This window comes from Protomyctophum parallelum (genome assembly GCF_964188405.1).
Source record: "Protomyctophum parallelum genome assembly, chromosome: 14".
NCBI classification, from domain to species: Eukaryota; Metazoa; Chordata; class Actinopteri; order Myctophiformes; family Myctophidae; genus Protomyctophum; species Protomyctophum parallelum.
This window is the reverse complement of record NC_139709.1, coordinates 13347447-13363618: the sequence shown is the minus strand read 5'-3', so window position 1 is coordinate 13363618 and position 16172 is coordinate 13347447. Positions and strand designations below refer to the sequence as shown.

The 16172-nt window shown below is 43.6% G+C and overlaps 1 protein-coding gene across 1 annotated transcript in view; it reads right to left on the bottom strand.

Moving 5' to 3' along the window:
* Positions 1-16172, bottom strand: part of LOC310871126 (occludin-like) — a gene marked incomplete at both ends in the record, with an annotated part of 34275 nt that overhangs the window by 9577 nt on the left and 8526 nt on the right. The window contains 4 exons of the mRNA XM_083782615.1: positions 6550-6711; positions 8284-8496; positions 10729-11377; positions 15284-15411. Of these exons, the coding sequence (XP_083638741.1) occupies positions 6550-6711; positions 8284-8496; positions 10729-11377; positions 15284-15411 (1152 nt within the window). The remainder of the gene's footprint in view (positions 1-6549; positions 6712-8283; positions 8497-10728; positions 11378-15283; positions 15412-16172) is intronic.

Here is a 16172-nt window from a genome sequence, read left to right as displayed (position 1 = left end):
GCCGGATGCTAACTTGCATTTGTTGAGAATTTTTCATAATTGGCATAATATGTGACCATACCATTAACAACCTATATACGTGTGTAAGTAAAAGAAATGTCATCATGCTTTATGTAGCATGTGACATGTCAAACTAGGGGGTTTTCATGATGCTGAATCCATTCCAAGCATTAGTTTTACCCCAAAAATTGGGTTCACATTCTGGCAAGTAGACTACATTTGCATTGGTTTGTCAAAATTAATTAATTCAAAACCGGAAAAGTGCAGAAATTATAGGCTGGGTTGCCTTCCCAGGGCTGTGTCAGTCCACAGTCATATGGACTATAGTCCTATTAGTGACAAATTGGTCATGAAAAATACAGGATATTTACTCACGACCCATAAAAACTGGTCACTAAGAGTCACTAAGAGGTGTGTACAGGTCCTGGGTTAATCCATCCACCAGGACGATAAAGATAGAATATAAAATTCTTACACTACACCTCCCATGACAGCCAAAGCACGTGCACTCTTGACAGTTGGCTGTCTATGAATTCAGGGCTTTTAATGCATTTTTCATGCGGGAATTACAAAGAGACATCTTGTTGCTATGTGACTTGATCTGAATTCAATCTGTCAGCATGTTCTCTGCTCCCGGTAGGAGAATATACTTCGCTGACAAGCAACCCTTGAATGCAAAAAATAAATAAAATATACGTCATGGGCATGGCCACAAGGTACAATGCATGCTGCTGAGTGCTGCTGACACACACTTCTTGCACACGCATGCACTGAAAGAAACAGACACTATGTGACAGTATAGTCTGAGTCACTGTGAGACACACTGAGGTAAAACAAGATGGAACTCCAACATCCATCATCCTCAGAGGAGGGCGGTGGCGTGACCAGGTGTCCAGGATGATCAGTGTCTTGCCTGCCAAGCTCTCTCTCTCTCTCTCTCTCTCTCTCCTCTCCTATTCTTAGCAGTGAAAGCACTGTCAGAGCCACTCAGCAAGAAATAAGGGCCACACGTGAGAAATTCCCTCAGCTGCATTCTGTGTGAGTGGAGAGGAGCCAATGTATGCGAGTGATGGAGGTTCACAAGCAGTGTTGTTTTTGTGGACTAAAACTAAGACGAGAAATGTTCGTCGACTACCTTCTTCTACATCCTGACAGTTTTCTGAAAAAGCTATGTTTCTATGTCGGTCGTTCTTAGATTTTTCAAAAATAGCAGACCTACAAGCTCATAGGGCGCCACCGAGTGGCGCGCTATGAGCTTGTAGATCTGCTATTTTTCAATAGCTAAAGCATAACGTATAATGCTAACACCAAAACGGGTTCCCGCCCAAAATGGGTTTAAACTCTGAACCAATTCAAAGGAACCTTACTTGAAGGTTGGGGTGAGGAATATTTGTTTCCCCCCCTTTTGATGAAATTCTCATATATTCTCAATGTGAAATACTATAATGTGATCTTGAAACTGAATTAGTGATGTATAGGCTATATAATTCCGGTGGCCACGAGGCAATGCACAGGATTTGAAAGGGAACAAACTATTCCTTCCTCAAAGTCAAAAAGCCAAAGACTGTTGTCTTCAGGTACAAAGTAATAAGGAGTTACATTATTATTAATATTATTATTATTATTATTAGAGACCTGGAGGATGATTCTGTGAGCCCATAGAACTTAATTTATATCTAATTATAGCTTCCTTTTGTTGTACTATTTTCTGTTTTGTGACAGAAAATGTACCTACTACTATGGTGGTACAAGTCTGAAGTCTTATACTTCTGCTGTCTCTGGGATTGGGAAAGAATATCATGCCTGTGTCATATATCTATCATGGTTGCCTATCATGTCAGAACTCAGAATATGTCTATCATGGTCAGTATCATGGTCTTGGTCAGTATCTTGTCAGTATCTCATGTCAGAAACATGTCAGTCTCATTGCCAGCATCATGGTCAGTATGACGTATATACAGACTAGTGTGTATACTCACACACACACACACACACACACACACACACACACACACACACACACACACACACACACACACACACGAGTGACAGACTGAATCATTTAGCGACACCATGTTCTATTGGGATTCGCACAGCAACACTGAGGCAACCCAACACTTTTTTATATATATATATATTATACATGTCACACATACATTATAATATGTCTGCCTGGCCCCGGGAGGCAAACGTACGAGCGCTCCCAAGAATAGGGCATTGGCGTCACTCGAAAGAGCACCATCGACTCGAAAACAATTTGAGTGCCAAAGTGATCTAATAGATTGTACCAGAAGAGAGGAAGCAGTACTTATATATGATTAATTTATACTCCAACAACACTGGATGACATACAGTACGTTGCACGCCACAATCTGCAAACGACACATTATACAGTATAACCCATTCTGGACGGGGAACCCCTTTTCTTTTGCGTTTTAAGCATTGTGTTATACTTTTTAGCTATTGAAAAATAGCAGATCTACAAGCTCGTAGCGCGGCACTCGGTGCAGCGCTACGAGCTTGTAGATCTGCTATTTTTCAATATTTTTGAAAAATCGTTGAAAATGTGACGCAAATCTATATATGTGACGCAAATCTATATGAATATATATTCATTCAGGGCGAACGTTTTCAACTCAAATATTTGCTTCCCTGGAACGACATATCTTCGGATGGGGGTCGGCGGCCAATTACCTACATATAATCTTGGGGCGTGGCGGTCCTTGACATTAAATAGTTCTGATGTAGATATATCGGAAAACTGTCTGATTTAGAAGCAATCTTTTTTTTTTTAGAATCGCCCTCAGGTCTAAATGGAATAAATCACGCTGTGCAGACGGCTTGCACTATAAAGTAGAGCAATCAGGAACAACCCCAGTCAGGCACATGCAGATTTCACTCAACTCAGTGGACTGGCGAACACATGTGAGGAATACGTTTCCCTCCAATTATAATGCGGTGATATAATTCAACATAATGGAGTCGTCCTGAGGAACAGACAGGTCACTTATACAGCCTATATAGAGCGTCGCAGACCCTCCCCCTTTCAGAACAACGAGTAGCCCAGGAAAGGAATCTCAAAGCATTTTCCTCATAGACTTTTCAGAAAGTATTTATTTAAAGACCTTTTAAGCGTCGTACGAGGCCAACTCTTGTCGTGACAAATCATGACAACAAACACAATTCTTCGGGCCAAACAAAGAATTAGAAAGTAGAAAAAAACGGCTGGTTATACAACACTTTTAGTTGTTTTTGAGTGGTGCAACCACTCCTACAACCAGCTTGCAATGTCCTCGTACCTGTCTGTTTGTTTGTGTGTGTGTCTGTCTGTGTAAGCACGAGTATGTGACTTAATAATAGCAGTAGGGGGCGCCAGAAACAGTGAGAGGGGTAGTGACTAATGAGATAGAGAGAGAGAGAGAGAGGGGGGGGGGGGGGGGGGGAATTGCACCACTCAGTTCACACGTGTGTGATTTTTTCTTCTTTGTGGGGCCAGTCCAATGGCTCTTCTACCTATCGACTTCTATTGAGAATGGGGACAACCAACTGGGACAAGTCCTGGACCGGAAGTAGGCAGAAATGCATTGGACTCAGGCAACAGCCCAGCTTTAATGATCTAAAATCCCTTTATTTTAGATTGTTTTGTAGTAATACTACAAAATAAACATCAAAGAGACTTTAGTTGTTACTGTACAATACTTTAAAACAGTTGTCATGTTGCACACATAGCTTAAAATAGCGTTGTGCCGCCCTCATTAAACAATGCATTTCCAACTCCAGCTTGTCTCAGTTCAGGGCTGCATGAACACCCCTCGAGCGCTCGGTTTCTGCCCCCTCAATATCGTAGCTCTGGTATAGATCAAAGCACATTGGGTGAATGCTATAACCCCAGCTCCCTGCTCTCAACTCTCATATACAAATAAGGCAAAACTACCTATAAAAGGAAACATTGTGTGACTCAACATAACCTTTGGATCACTCGAGACGAGGAAGTGACATGTAGCGACGATCGGCTGTCTGTCACAAGGGGTCCAGTTTTGGTACGAAGCAGGGACGTGCAGAGCGTGTTAGAGGGGCAGCTAGGGGCTGAAATCCCGTAAAAGGGCACTTTTGGACGAAAATAGCAGATCTACTTGTAGATCAGCTATTTTCGGAGGCGCAACCCAGCACTCTAGCTATAGTGGAGATGCAGGTGTAACGACATTGGATTTAGAAACACATTTGTTCAACGCAAAATACTGTGTTCAAGTTCGGGAGACTTCGGAGAAAAAAGCTATTCTCCTGAATGCTGTCTTCCAGTATGGCATGGGAAGGAGTGGCATTTGCTGCATTCGTGGTCTGGAGAGAGGGCGGTTGTGTTTTACAGACGGGTAAAAAGGGCAGCTAGGGGTGAAGCCCCCTTTGAGGTCGACGTGTGCACGTGCCTGCAGGTATGAAGAGTTTTTATTATCTCATTCCCCCCCCCCCCCACCCCCCACTAGTTAATGATCAGCCTCAGTGAAACCAGGTGTGCTGAAGACAAACATGTGGGCCAATAGCTGCCAGTGAAAAAGGACAATGTGATCAATGACTCTATAAGCCAATAAGTATATCAGGCCAAACACAAACACTATATAGAATCACTGAGGGTTTATTTGGTCTTTGTGACCTCATTTGTCTCACTTCTGAGGAGCTGGCTGCAGCTTGTTGGCATCAACCATTCATTGTATTGTTGAGGTTCACGCAGGGAAGTGGTAGGCCCATAATTCAGCCTGGGAAGTGGAAACGAAACACTGACGAATCAAGGGGTGTGCGAGCGCATTTTAGGTCACTTTAGGTCCGACCTACAGTGACCTAACAGGCTGCGTTGCAGCCAGGATGGCTGAGAGCGGCTGCTGTGCACAACATTATGTCACAAACCTTTTGTGCATCTTCGAAATTATTATTCGTATTTTTTTAAATAAAAAAAACAAAAAATGGCTGGCCCAGACCGGCCTGGACTGGACCGGCCGTTCGGGAGTTGTCCCGAATTTCCCAATGACCAGCACGTTTCGTTCACATACAAGGCCCGTTATCCTGTTTCGTAGTGTAATTATAATAATATAATAAAACTTTATTTGCATAGCACCTTTCATGACATGAAATGCAGCTCAAAGTAGGGCATTGAGCAACTGGTCGACTATTCAACTAGTCGACTAGTAAATCCACTTAGTCGACCTTGTTGGTACTAGTAGTTAAGTATTTTTTTATTTTTTTCCCCCTGATTTTGTAGGCGATCAATATCAGGTAGATTATAGTTATAGTCACCAATGTACACAGTTTTTAAATGTACAAATATACAACTAGTCGACTAGTAAACTAGGCAACTATAGTCAACTAGTCAAAATGACTAGAATGAATGAATGAAGTGCTTTACAGAGCAATAAACAAAGAAAGAAGGAAGAAAGAAAGAAAGAAAGAAAGAAAGAAAGAGAAAAGAAAAGCAAAAGGCATTAAACATTACCACACGACAGTGTGATTTGAGTCTGGCTTATTAGCCAGGCTAATACAGTGAGGACATGAATAACACTTTTTTTTTTTAACACACAGTTTCCACACAGTCGTTTCCAGGCAGTTCACCCCTCGCCCCTCCCGTCTCGAATCCCATTACAATTGCAGTATCTATCTTTATTTTTATCAAAAGATATATAGAAATATACTGTGTAGCGAATATTAGAGCCTATACAATATAAAAAGCTATGTTTCTATGTCAGTCGTTCTTCGATTTTTCTAAAATAGCAGACCTACAAGCTCATAGCGCGCCACTCGGTGGCGCGCTATGAGCTTGTAGGTCTGCTATTTTTCAATAGCTAAAGCATAACATAATGCTAACACCAAAAGGGGTTCCCGCCCCAAAATAGCAATATCTATTTCTCTGTTCAGGCTATATCACCCCCAGGCTATGTGTGTGTGTGTGTGTGTGTGTGTGTGTGTGTGTGTGTGTGTGTGTGTGTGTCCGTTCGCGTTAATTAACAGTTCAGAGTCCAGAGTATTTTTTTCCCACACCAATCCTTCACTTCTGTCTATTACCCACTCTGACTCATCCATCCATCCAGCAGCCACCCACTTCTGTATACTCACCCTGTCATATCATGCCTTCATTGAAATTCATTCCCATTTAGACCAGAGGACGATTCGTACACAAATGCCTTCTAAATCCTGACAGTTTTCTGAAAAAGCCTATATGTTTCTATGTGTGTGCGGTTCTCAAACTCATTTCATGTCAAGGACCCCTAGAATTATCTGTATTTGGCCGCTGACCCCCATCTCAAAATATGTAGTTCCAGGGACCACCCCCACCCCAGAAGCAAAGATTTGAGTTAAAAACATTCGCTCTGAGATTTGCAGCCACATTTTCGCGATTTAAAAAAAATAGCAGACCTACAAGCTCGTTGAGCTTGTAGGTCTGCTATTTTTCAACAGCTAAAGCATAACATAATGCTTGAAACACCAAAAGGGGTTCCCGCCCCAGGAAAATCCCTCAACAGAATAATGAGAAGAAAAAAACCACCACCAAAGTGTTTGACTGACCCAGTCCAGTACATGGTGTCCCTCTGATTGCGCCGACAGGGGTCGGTCCCAGTAGATGTTGGGCTTGCCATGGCGCCAGATCTTACTGCGGGTCTTGTAGGCAAAGTAAGCAGCCAGGGACAAGGCCAACACCACCATCAGTCCCAGTACCAGAGCTACAGCCTATGGGAACAGATCCATCATTATTATTGTTATTATTATTACAGCGCTGTTGTTCGGGCAACTTTTTCCTTTTCATACTACAGTGCAGTGTTGTTTTTGGCAGCAAATTTTGATTTTAGTTTTAGTCATATATGGGCTGTATTTTGCGTGTCTTAAGTACCAGGTCTTATTCCCTAACTTGAGTAAACTATAAAGACCTGGAGGCGTGACCAATGCCATTTGGCTATTCTGAGTGGCCAAAGAGCTTTGGTCACGCCTCCAGGTCTTTAGTTTACTCAAGTTAGGGAATAAGACCTGGTACTTAAGACACGCAAAACACAGCAGTCTCTTGAATGGTTTTCACTTAGTTTTAGTCACATTTTAGTCACCTGGAATGTTGTAGTGTTAGTCTAGTTGTAGTCGACTAGATATCATAAGATATCGTAAAATATGTTTCGGCAGGCCTTGAGGCCGTCGTAATGAGTGATTTGTGTGAGCTTGTAGATCTGCTATTTTCAGCATGCAACCAGCAGCAAGTGTATATAAAATCACTTATTCTGGATATCTTGTCCACTAGTCCCCTTCTAACATTTTAGTCTAGTTTTTATTTGTTGAAATTGTCAGTATATTTGGTCATATAGTTTTAGTCATCATAGCTTCGTTTTGATTTAGTTTCCATTTAGTTTTCGTCAGTGGAAAAAAAGGTAGTCGACGAACATTTTTCGTCTTCGTTTTAGTCGACGAAAACAACACTGATGTTCAGTCTATTATATTCTGTCCGGGCACCCATTTTGGTGTTAGCATCATGTTATGCTTTAGCTATTGAAAAATAGCAGATCTACAAGCTCATATCGCGCCACCGAGTGGCGCGATACGAGCTTGTAGGTCTGCTATTTTTGAAAAATCGAAGAACGACTGACATTTTTTTAGAATCTGATCTCAGGTCAGAATGGGTCAATCAGACCAGTGTGTGTCCGGCGGAAACCTCGTTATGAATCTGATCTCAGGTCAGAATGGGTTAAAACATTGCCATTGTAGCCTGTCAGCAGTGTTGTTTTCGTCGACTATTATACTAAGACGAAAAATGTTCGTCGACTACCTTTTTTCACTGACGGAAACTAAATGAAAACTAAGCTATGATGGCTAAAACTGAAACTAAATATATTGACACTTTCGTCAACAAATAAAAAGTTAAAATGTTAGGAAGGGACTATAGTGGACAAGAGATTCAGTATATGTCATTTGACACTTGGTTGCATGCTGAAAATAGCCGATCTACAAGCTCATAACGCGTCGCAGCGCGACTGTAGATAGTAACTGTAACTGTAACTGTAGATAGTAACCGTAGATGTAGTCGACTAAAATCGCATGACACTCAGTCGACTAAAACTACACTATACATTCCAGGTGACACACGCACACACACACACACACACGCACGCACGCGCGCGCGCACACACACACACACACACTCCTCTCGCACAGCTGTGTCTAGATTCTCCCGGCGGATCCTGCCGGGAGCTGCCTATGCCATAGAAAGCATATTGGACACCAGGCTAGTAGTACGTGCCGCGCGGCGTACGTGAACCTGACCTCCTCAGGGTCCATGAAGCAGTAGCGCCGGAGGTACTGCGTGTACATGGGGAAGCCGGCTCCGGGGAAGGCTCCGGACCCGCCGACGCTGCCACTCAGACTGGGCCGGCTGGGTATGTTCTGACACATCATCAGCATGGGGTTGTACAGCATGCTCTGGGAGCTCTGGGACATGGGGTTCACCCCGATCACAAACACGATGTCAATAACGCCCTGGGAGGAGAAAAAAAAAGAAGAAAAATAACGGAAAAACAACATAGCTTGCACTTGATACGCGGTTCTGTTGTGTGTGTGTTTTTTTTTTAAGATATTGTTTTGCGGCTTACGCCTTTTATTGGTTTTTGAAGGGACAGACAGTAGGCTGACAGGAAACGGGAGAGAGATGACATGCAGTAAAGGCCGTGTTGGGCTCGGGAGTCGAACCCGCGGGTGCCCAGACAGTTATGCCACCGCCTGGGCCTGTGTTTTTTTTTAAACCCCATTTAGGCCTGACGTCGAAAAATAAAACGTTCCCTCTGAAAGAATATATATTCGATATATATAAGATTTGTGGCGCATTTTCACGATTTTTCAAAAATAGCAGACCTACAAGCTCCACTCGGTGGTAGCGCACCACTCGGTGCCGCGCTACGACCTTGTAGATCAGCTATTTTTCAATAGCTAAAGTATAACATAATGCTTAGTTAAAACACCAAAAGGGGTTCCCGCCCCAAAATGGGTTAAACAAAGGTCTAATAATATATCTATTATATTATCCGTCCATCATTATATTGTCAAATCAATCTATTTATAGTGTCGAGGTATATATGTTTTCACCCTAACCCCAATGCCCCTTCTTAATGCCCAGAAGGTTCATGGCATAATCACTACACAGCACATAGTTATTAGGGAATGATTTCAGACACATGCAGCCTTATAGACTACAAGTCAGTCATATGTTTATCCAGTGGCATCTGGTGAAAAGTGCACTATTCATTCAGTCAAAAGGTGGACTCCTATGCATTTGAGGCCCAGTGACTCAGGAGATTCCCTGCTTGGGAACCAGAAGGTTAGGCCCAGCTCCCCCTGGGTTAGTGTCCTTGAGCAAGACACTGAACCCCATCTTCTACCTCTAATAGGGAGGTTGGTGCCTTGCATGGTTATTGGTTTCCTCTGCCTGGTGTGTGAATGGGAGAATTCCACTGGCTATTTCCACATTACCATAAGCCCTCAATGAATTGAATTGCATTGCATTGAATTGAATGGGGCATTGGGGTGTTGTGCTAATTTGCTTATTTCCATCACTCAGGAATATTTTTCTTTGTATATATGGCACACTTTACTACTTATTTCGATGGAAATAAGTGAATTAGCACAAAAGCTCAACCCCCATTGAGGGCTTATATTAGGGGAAATAGCCAATAATGCACTTTTGCACAAAATATCATCTGGACCTCTTTGGTGGGGACGTAACGACTACAAATAAAGGTAAGAACGCCTTCTAGCATGGAATTCTCCTTTAATGTAATGGCAATGCACAAAAAATGCATCATTTCCCCCACACCTATACAGTATATTGACATTGTGGACAAACAACATAGAATCCTAGATCATCAAAATTGTAAGCAATCAAGCGTGTAGATCTGCTATTTTTGAAAAATCGTGAAAATGTGGCGCAATTTATTTTTTTAAATATATATTCTTTCACAGTGAACGTTTTTAACTCAAATCTTTGCTTCTGCCGGGTGCCTGCCATATTTTCAGAAGGGAGTCGGCAGCCAATTACATATTATATTTTTGGGGGTCCTTGACATGAAAATGTTTGAGAGAACCGCTGACACAGAAAACATCAGGTTTTTCAGAAAACTGTCAGGATTTAGAAGACATTTTGTTCCTGGCCAAGCCAGCCTTGTGTCACGGTCCGCCCCTCGGACCGTGAACTTTGACTGTCCTTATTTAGATTTTGGACTATAATATGTATTTCTGTCATTTATATGTATTTGCTCATGTATTCTGACTGTTTCTCTTTGGTTTTGGTTTTCTGTTACTCTGTTGTTGCCTTAGTTTTGTGTATCTTATTTTGTAGTGTTGTTCCTAGTGTTTCCTGTCTCCCTAGTTACTGTTAGTTACCTTGTCTATCCTACCTTGTAATTTGTCAGTGTTTCCACCTGTGTCCTTTTAGTCCCCCAGCCTATCCTAGTGTTGATTGTATTTTGTTTCCACCTGTGCCCTGTTATCCTGTGTGTATTTAAGTCCTGTGTTTGCATTATGTTCTTGTTGGTTCGTAGTTCCCTGTTGCATGAGTTCTTGTATTATGTTTCCAGAGTTTTACCTGCCTTTTGCCCTTGTATGGAAGTCCCTGAGTTGTATTAATAAATATTCCTAAATGTACCTGTTCTGCCTCCTGTCGCCTGCATTTGGGTCCTCATCCCTACTCATCGTTTTACCTTGCCCTGCCTGACTCACCTGGAGCACGGCCAAGACGACGTCGCAGACGAACACCGTCAGGTAGAAGCAGCGGCTCCGCATGCTCGGCGAGCGCGAGAAGCTGCCCACCAGGAAGCCCAGCCCCACCAGGAAGTTGATGGCCGCCACCGAGATCATGGCCGACTTGGCCGAGTACGGTGTCATGTACCCGCTGGCGTAGCCGTAGCTGCCCCCGTAGTACCCCGAGCCCAGCGACCCCCCTCCTCCCGCCAAGCCCCCCCCCGCGCCGCCGCCGGGGACGATGGCCCCTGTCCCGACGCCGCCGTAGCCCACGCCGTGCATCTCCCACACCAGCGTGGAGGCCACGCAGGCGAAGATGAGGAAGCACATGAGCACCGTGGCGGCCTGCAGGGTCTTGACGAAGCCCGGCGGGGAGAACCAGCGGAAGAAGAACTGCGGCCGCTCCTCCGCGTACACGCAGGAGTCGTCCGGAGGGCGGTTGTTGTTGCCGCCGCCGGCGTTGTAGGGCGACAAGTACTGGCTCCTGAGCGAATGGACGCTCCGCGGGGCGCTGAAGCGGGAGTTGGCGGCGGGGGGTCGGTTGTATGCCGGGCGGCTGTTGTTTCTGTACATCTGGAACATGATGGAGTCGACGTGGCGGATGGACGGCGGCCGGAGGGAGGGAGGCCTATATGGAAACAAATCACATGTTTATTTTCTATATGTTAGCATTGCCAGCAATAACGTAGAACAGGGGTGTAGGCTATAGGTCAGTGGTTCCCAAACCAAAATGTCAAGGACCCCCAAATTGACATTGTTTTGCCCGGCGCGGACCCCCCATTAGAAGGACCCCCCATTAGAAGAGATATGCCAGGGACGGATCCCCACATAAGAGAAGATTTTTACGGCTCTAGTAGTGATTCTGACTTTATGCATGCGCACAACTCTTGAGCTTTACTCTTAATGTCCTGGCAGACTTTAGACTGCGATTTAATTAATAAAGCAATATTACATGAGAGGGTGTGGTTTAACGTGATTATTGCCACGACAGTGATGCGGTCAGGAACGAGACGTAGTCGAGTTCCGCACGTTAAACCACACCCTCGAGTGTAATATTGCAGTTACCCTTAAAACTAAGAAAATCGCTGAAATTTTTTTTTTCTTTAATGACAGATGTAGTCACTACGACCACAAATGTCCCAATAAACTAGCTATAGCCTAGCCACCGAGTTTGCTAGCGCTCTGGGAAAACAGAGCGGCTGAATTCTTTGTTTTGATTAGGTGGTGAACGGTGCTGGTTTGATCCACGGCTATAGAAGCCGTTTCAACCAATCAGATTGCTTCCTCGAAACGACCTGTTGTATTGAATTAACATTTCCATGTGTTCTGATCACGATGAGAGTGTAAATGGGTTCACTTAGACTCTTTCGCAGCCCGCAGGGTTGTTACAACAATGAAACGGTTCAGTCTGTTGTAGGTGTCTAAGTCAGATCCATAATAATATGGTATACCTGGATAACTGCAACATTTAACACTCCACGGTCCAAGGGGCAACTCCAGGGAACTTGCCGCCCCCACATGTATTTAGAAAGTAGCATATCCAGTCTTTTGAAGTATGAACTTTGGAAATAACTTCATACGCCCATCCCTATGCCGGGGAGAATGTTCACGAAAAATAGCCGATCTACAAGTTCACACGTCACAACGTGTCCCAATAACACCACCCAAAAGCCAAATCTCGAGCAACTTGGACACTCAGGCATGAAGGAAGCATGAGTTCAAGTCCGTTGCTCTCCCCATGTCCCCCATATATGGGGACTAGGTCGGCGGAGGGTGTGTAGAGCCCAGGATCACATTAGATGATTGGCACAGGGGTAGCCTCGATACCCAGGCTTTCATTTCGTCTGCGCGAAAGATGAAAGCCTGGAAAAAGCCGTGGGCTGAACCAGTCTAAAAGTGGGAGTCAACCCTTCCGCGTAGGCGTCGCTCTAAATGATGTGACGTAGCGCTGCACTAGGGGGGAGAGGAGGGGCCGGGGGTGACGGACAGATCGATGAGATCCAATCAGGGTGCGCGTTTTTCTGAGCCGCGGCCCTCCCATCTAGGCCAGAAATGTCTCTGCTTAGGTCAGGCTAGCACAGGGGTGAAAAATGGGTTACAAAATCGTGGGATAAAAAATATATAAAAAAAAGAAAAAAAAAAGACAAATCTCTAATGTGCCCAACTTCGTTCTGGGATCTTGCCCTTGCACCTTTAGAGACCGGGAGGTATAGAGGAGTTACAGAAGAAGAACGTATTTGCACCTAATTGTGATATAAATGATATTGAGAATGAGTTCCATTTTCTTTTCTATTGCCCGTTGTATCATGAGCTGGTGTAAAAATATAGATCTGATGTGTTTAAGTGATGCAGAGTGACTGAGATGGATTTTCGAACAGAAGATATTTGCATTAGCAGAATATAGAGAGAAAGCTTGGGACATACGGTACGGACAAAGAAAACCTATGTATTTTTTAAATTTTTTGTTTATTTCCGTTCTGTTTTTGTTTTTATCAAATACTTTGTGTAGCTTCTGTGTGCAGTGAACGTGATATTGTTTATTTATGTTGTTGGTATCTTATAATCCGGCATAAGGGATGGGTCTTAACGACAAGACATGCATTCATTCATCCATTCATTCAACACTTGTAGATGAGAGTTGGAGACTAGATGGGCAAATAACAAGTAGGCCTACAGTTGCAACTCAGGTCTGTTTTACTAATTATATAGGTAGGGTCTAACGTGATTTAACTGAAGTGATGTTGATGGATTCCAAACATTATCAAAGTATTCTGAATCTGAGGCACCCCTGGACTGGCGTCACGTAGCCTATACATACAGCACCCTGCACTTTGAGAAGCCCTGGTGTAAAGTGACTGGACCACACACACACACACACACACACACACACACACACGCACACACACACACACACACACACGCACGCACACGCGCGGTGACTGACCCATGCATGCTTCATCAGTGCAGTGGGTGGAAGTGGAACTAAATCCAAGTCGAGGCTTCAATAATTCAGTGGCCACCTGACCTGACGCAGCTATCTGTCCCCCTCCATGCACGATGCTCCATCATCACATAAGCTATATTTATCCCTCCCCATGACCTGTGATGATGAGATACAATATATTTGAGGGAAAGCCCTATAGTCACGCATACTCACTGATCTCACACAGCTGAGGGGCCATATATTTGCATTCAGAAATAATACCGTAAAGCAAGATGAATGAAACACACACACACACACACACACACACACTCTTTTCTGCGCACAAACGCGTGCACGCACGCGCACACTCGCTCACTCAACAGTATAAGCCATAAAGCCAGGCTTACTACAGTGAATAATTCAAAAGCTGCAACTACACAAATTCATGAAAGGCTATAGTGGCTACCGCATGCACACACATCAATAGCCGAATTGGAAATTCCATTTCATTCGTCCTTTTTATAGGCTATCCCGCTCTTGATCCACACTTTCTTTGATCAATTCTGAAATCGAACAATATTATTAGCCTATTCATCTGAAACCGATATGAACATTAGAATTAAACCATTAAGTTGGGCTGTGATAAAAAAAATCATTAAAAAATGGCCAAGTTTTCAGTTAGATAACAGATTCGACAAGTTACACAGAGGTATAGCCTATATGGCTATAGGAGATTATAGAGATATCTTACCTGTGTGGAAGAGTCCCAAGTTTTCAATATTCTACCTGCTGTGCTGCAATCGGTGAATAGTAATCCCGTCTACAGCGTATAATTGTTCCCGCATCTTATTTTCTCTCAACTCGCACAATTCTACCTTTTCCATAATTCTAATTCGTCTCGATTGGAGATTGAATAACGTGTTGGTGTAGCAGCTACTAAGTATTAAGTAACAGGCTAACAGCAGACTAGAGCACCTGTTGTCTGCGCGCCGTGGCCGCGCAGCAAGTCTACTAATGATTAATGAAGTTCAACAGCCTAGCCTACATAGCCTATTGTAGTAGCCTATTTGATGAATTGAACAAGGTGGACCCTCTTGTAAACAAGTGTAATGCTTTATTGGGTCGTCCACTCACAGTTAACAGCTTTGTGTTGAGTTGTGCTTGAAATGTATAGCCTACTGTTATTCTGCACTGTTAATACATATTTCAATCAATCAATCAATCAATCAATCAATAGTTTAGGGCGGCTATTGAAATAGCTATAGTTATTAGGAAGTACTAAGTAGCCTACTCGGGAACAAATCCTGCAATGTAAGTAGGCCTACTCTGTTACAATTTAACATTTAGAATGTAGAAATTCAAAATGTATAGGTCTACTTAAAAGTACAAAAGGATTGCTATAAAAATCTACTTAAAGGACATTTATGTATTTATTTATATATAGGCTACATTTACTGCTTTCTTTCGTTTTTTTGTGATTTGTGGGCCGGTGGGGGCCCTGGGGGGCATTCAGGAAAGTGGCTAAATAATGTATATTCTTTTTTTTTTTTTTACAAGATTTTCCGGTGATTTCTTTATTATTATTTCTGAGCTGTGTCTCCCCTCCAATACGCAGATGGAAGGCTCTGTGGGTTGACTCCTGTCCGGGGCCCTCCTATATCATTGTGTGTCACCAGGTCCACTCCTGGGACCAGACAGAAGTTTCTGGTGCTGGGACTCTGGTGAGAGCAGGAGTGGACCTGGTGACACGTCACACGTAGGAGGGCCCCGGACAGGAGTCAACCAACAGAGCCTAGTCCTTCCATGCGCCAGAAGCCTATAGTTCTGGAGTATAGTTCCAACGGATTGTGTGTCCCCCGGCGTGGGCCGGTCTGGGCCAAATGTTAAATTAGTTGTCTGTTGGTTGTGTATATCATTTATGTTGTACTGTTAAATGTGGAGGTGTTAAGGGCTTGTATTTCAAGTATTTGTATGTGCCTCGACCCGAAAGGTCAGTAGAGTATCTGCGCGCTGGTTGTGGTGTGCCAGTCCGGGCCAAATTCCGCCACATTTCTGTCTCAGTCCAGCCCTGTCTTTCCCTAATGGGACTGATCGAGGGTATAGCTACTGGGACGTATGTCGGGACTTGATCACCCCGGCTGGGTCGCCTGAGTGAGGGGTATGATGTTCGAGAGACCAAGTATGACTATAGTACCTATTCGCAGTGTACTGTATAGTACACTACGAGTAGTATACGAGTAATACAGTACTGTACGTATAGTTGCACAGCTCAGTTCACATGGGTGTGATGTTTTTATTATAGTTATCCCAGACCTAGACCCCACATTTTCAAGTGCAGGCCGAAATGTATAGGCCAAAGTGGGTATGTTTTGTAATAACAATCTACAAACTAGTAACAAAGATTTTAAAAATTATTGTAGTGGAGTAAAAAGTACAATATTTTCATCTTGAGATGTAGTGAAGTAGAAGTAAAAGTAATGACATTTGAAATACTCCAGTC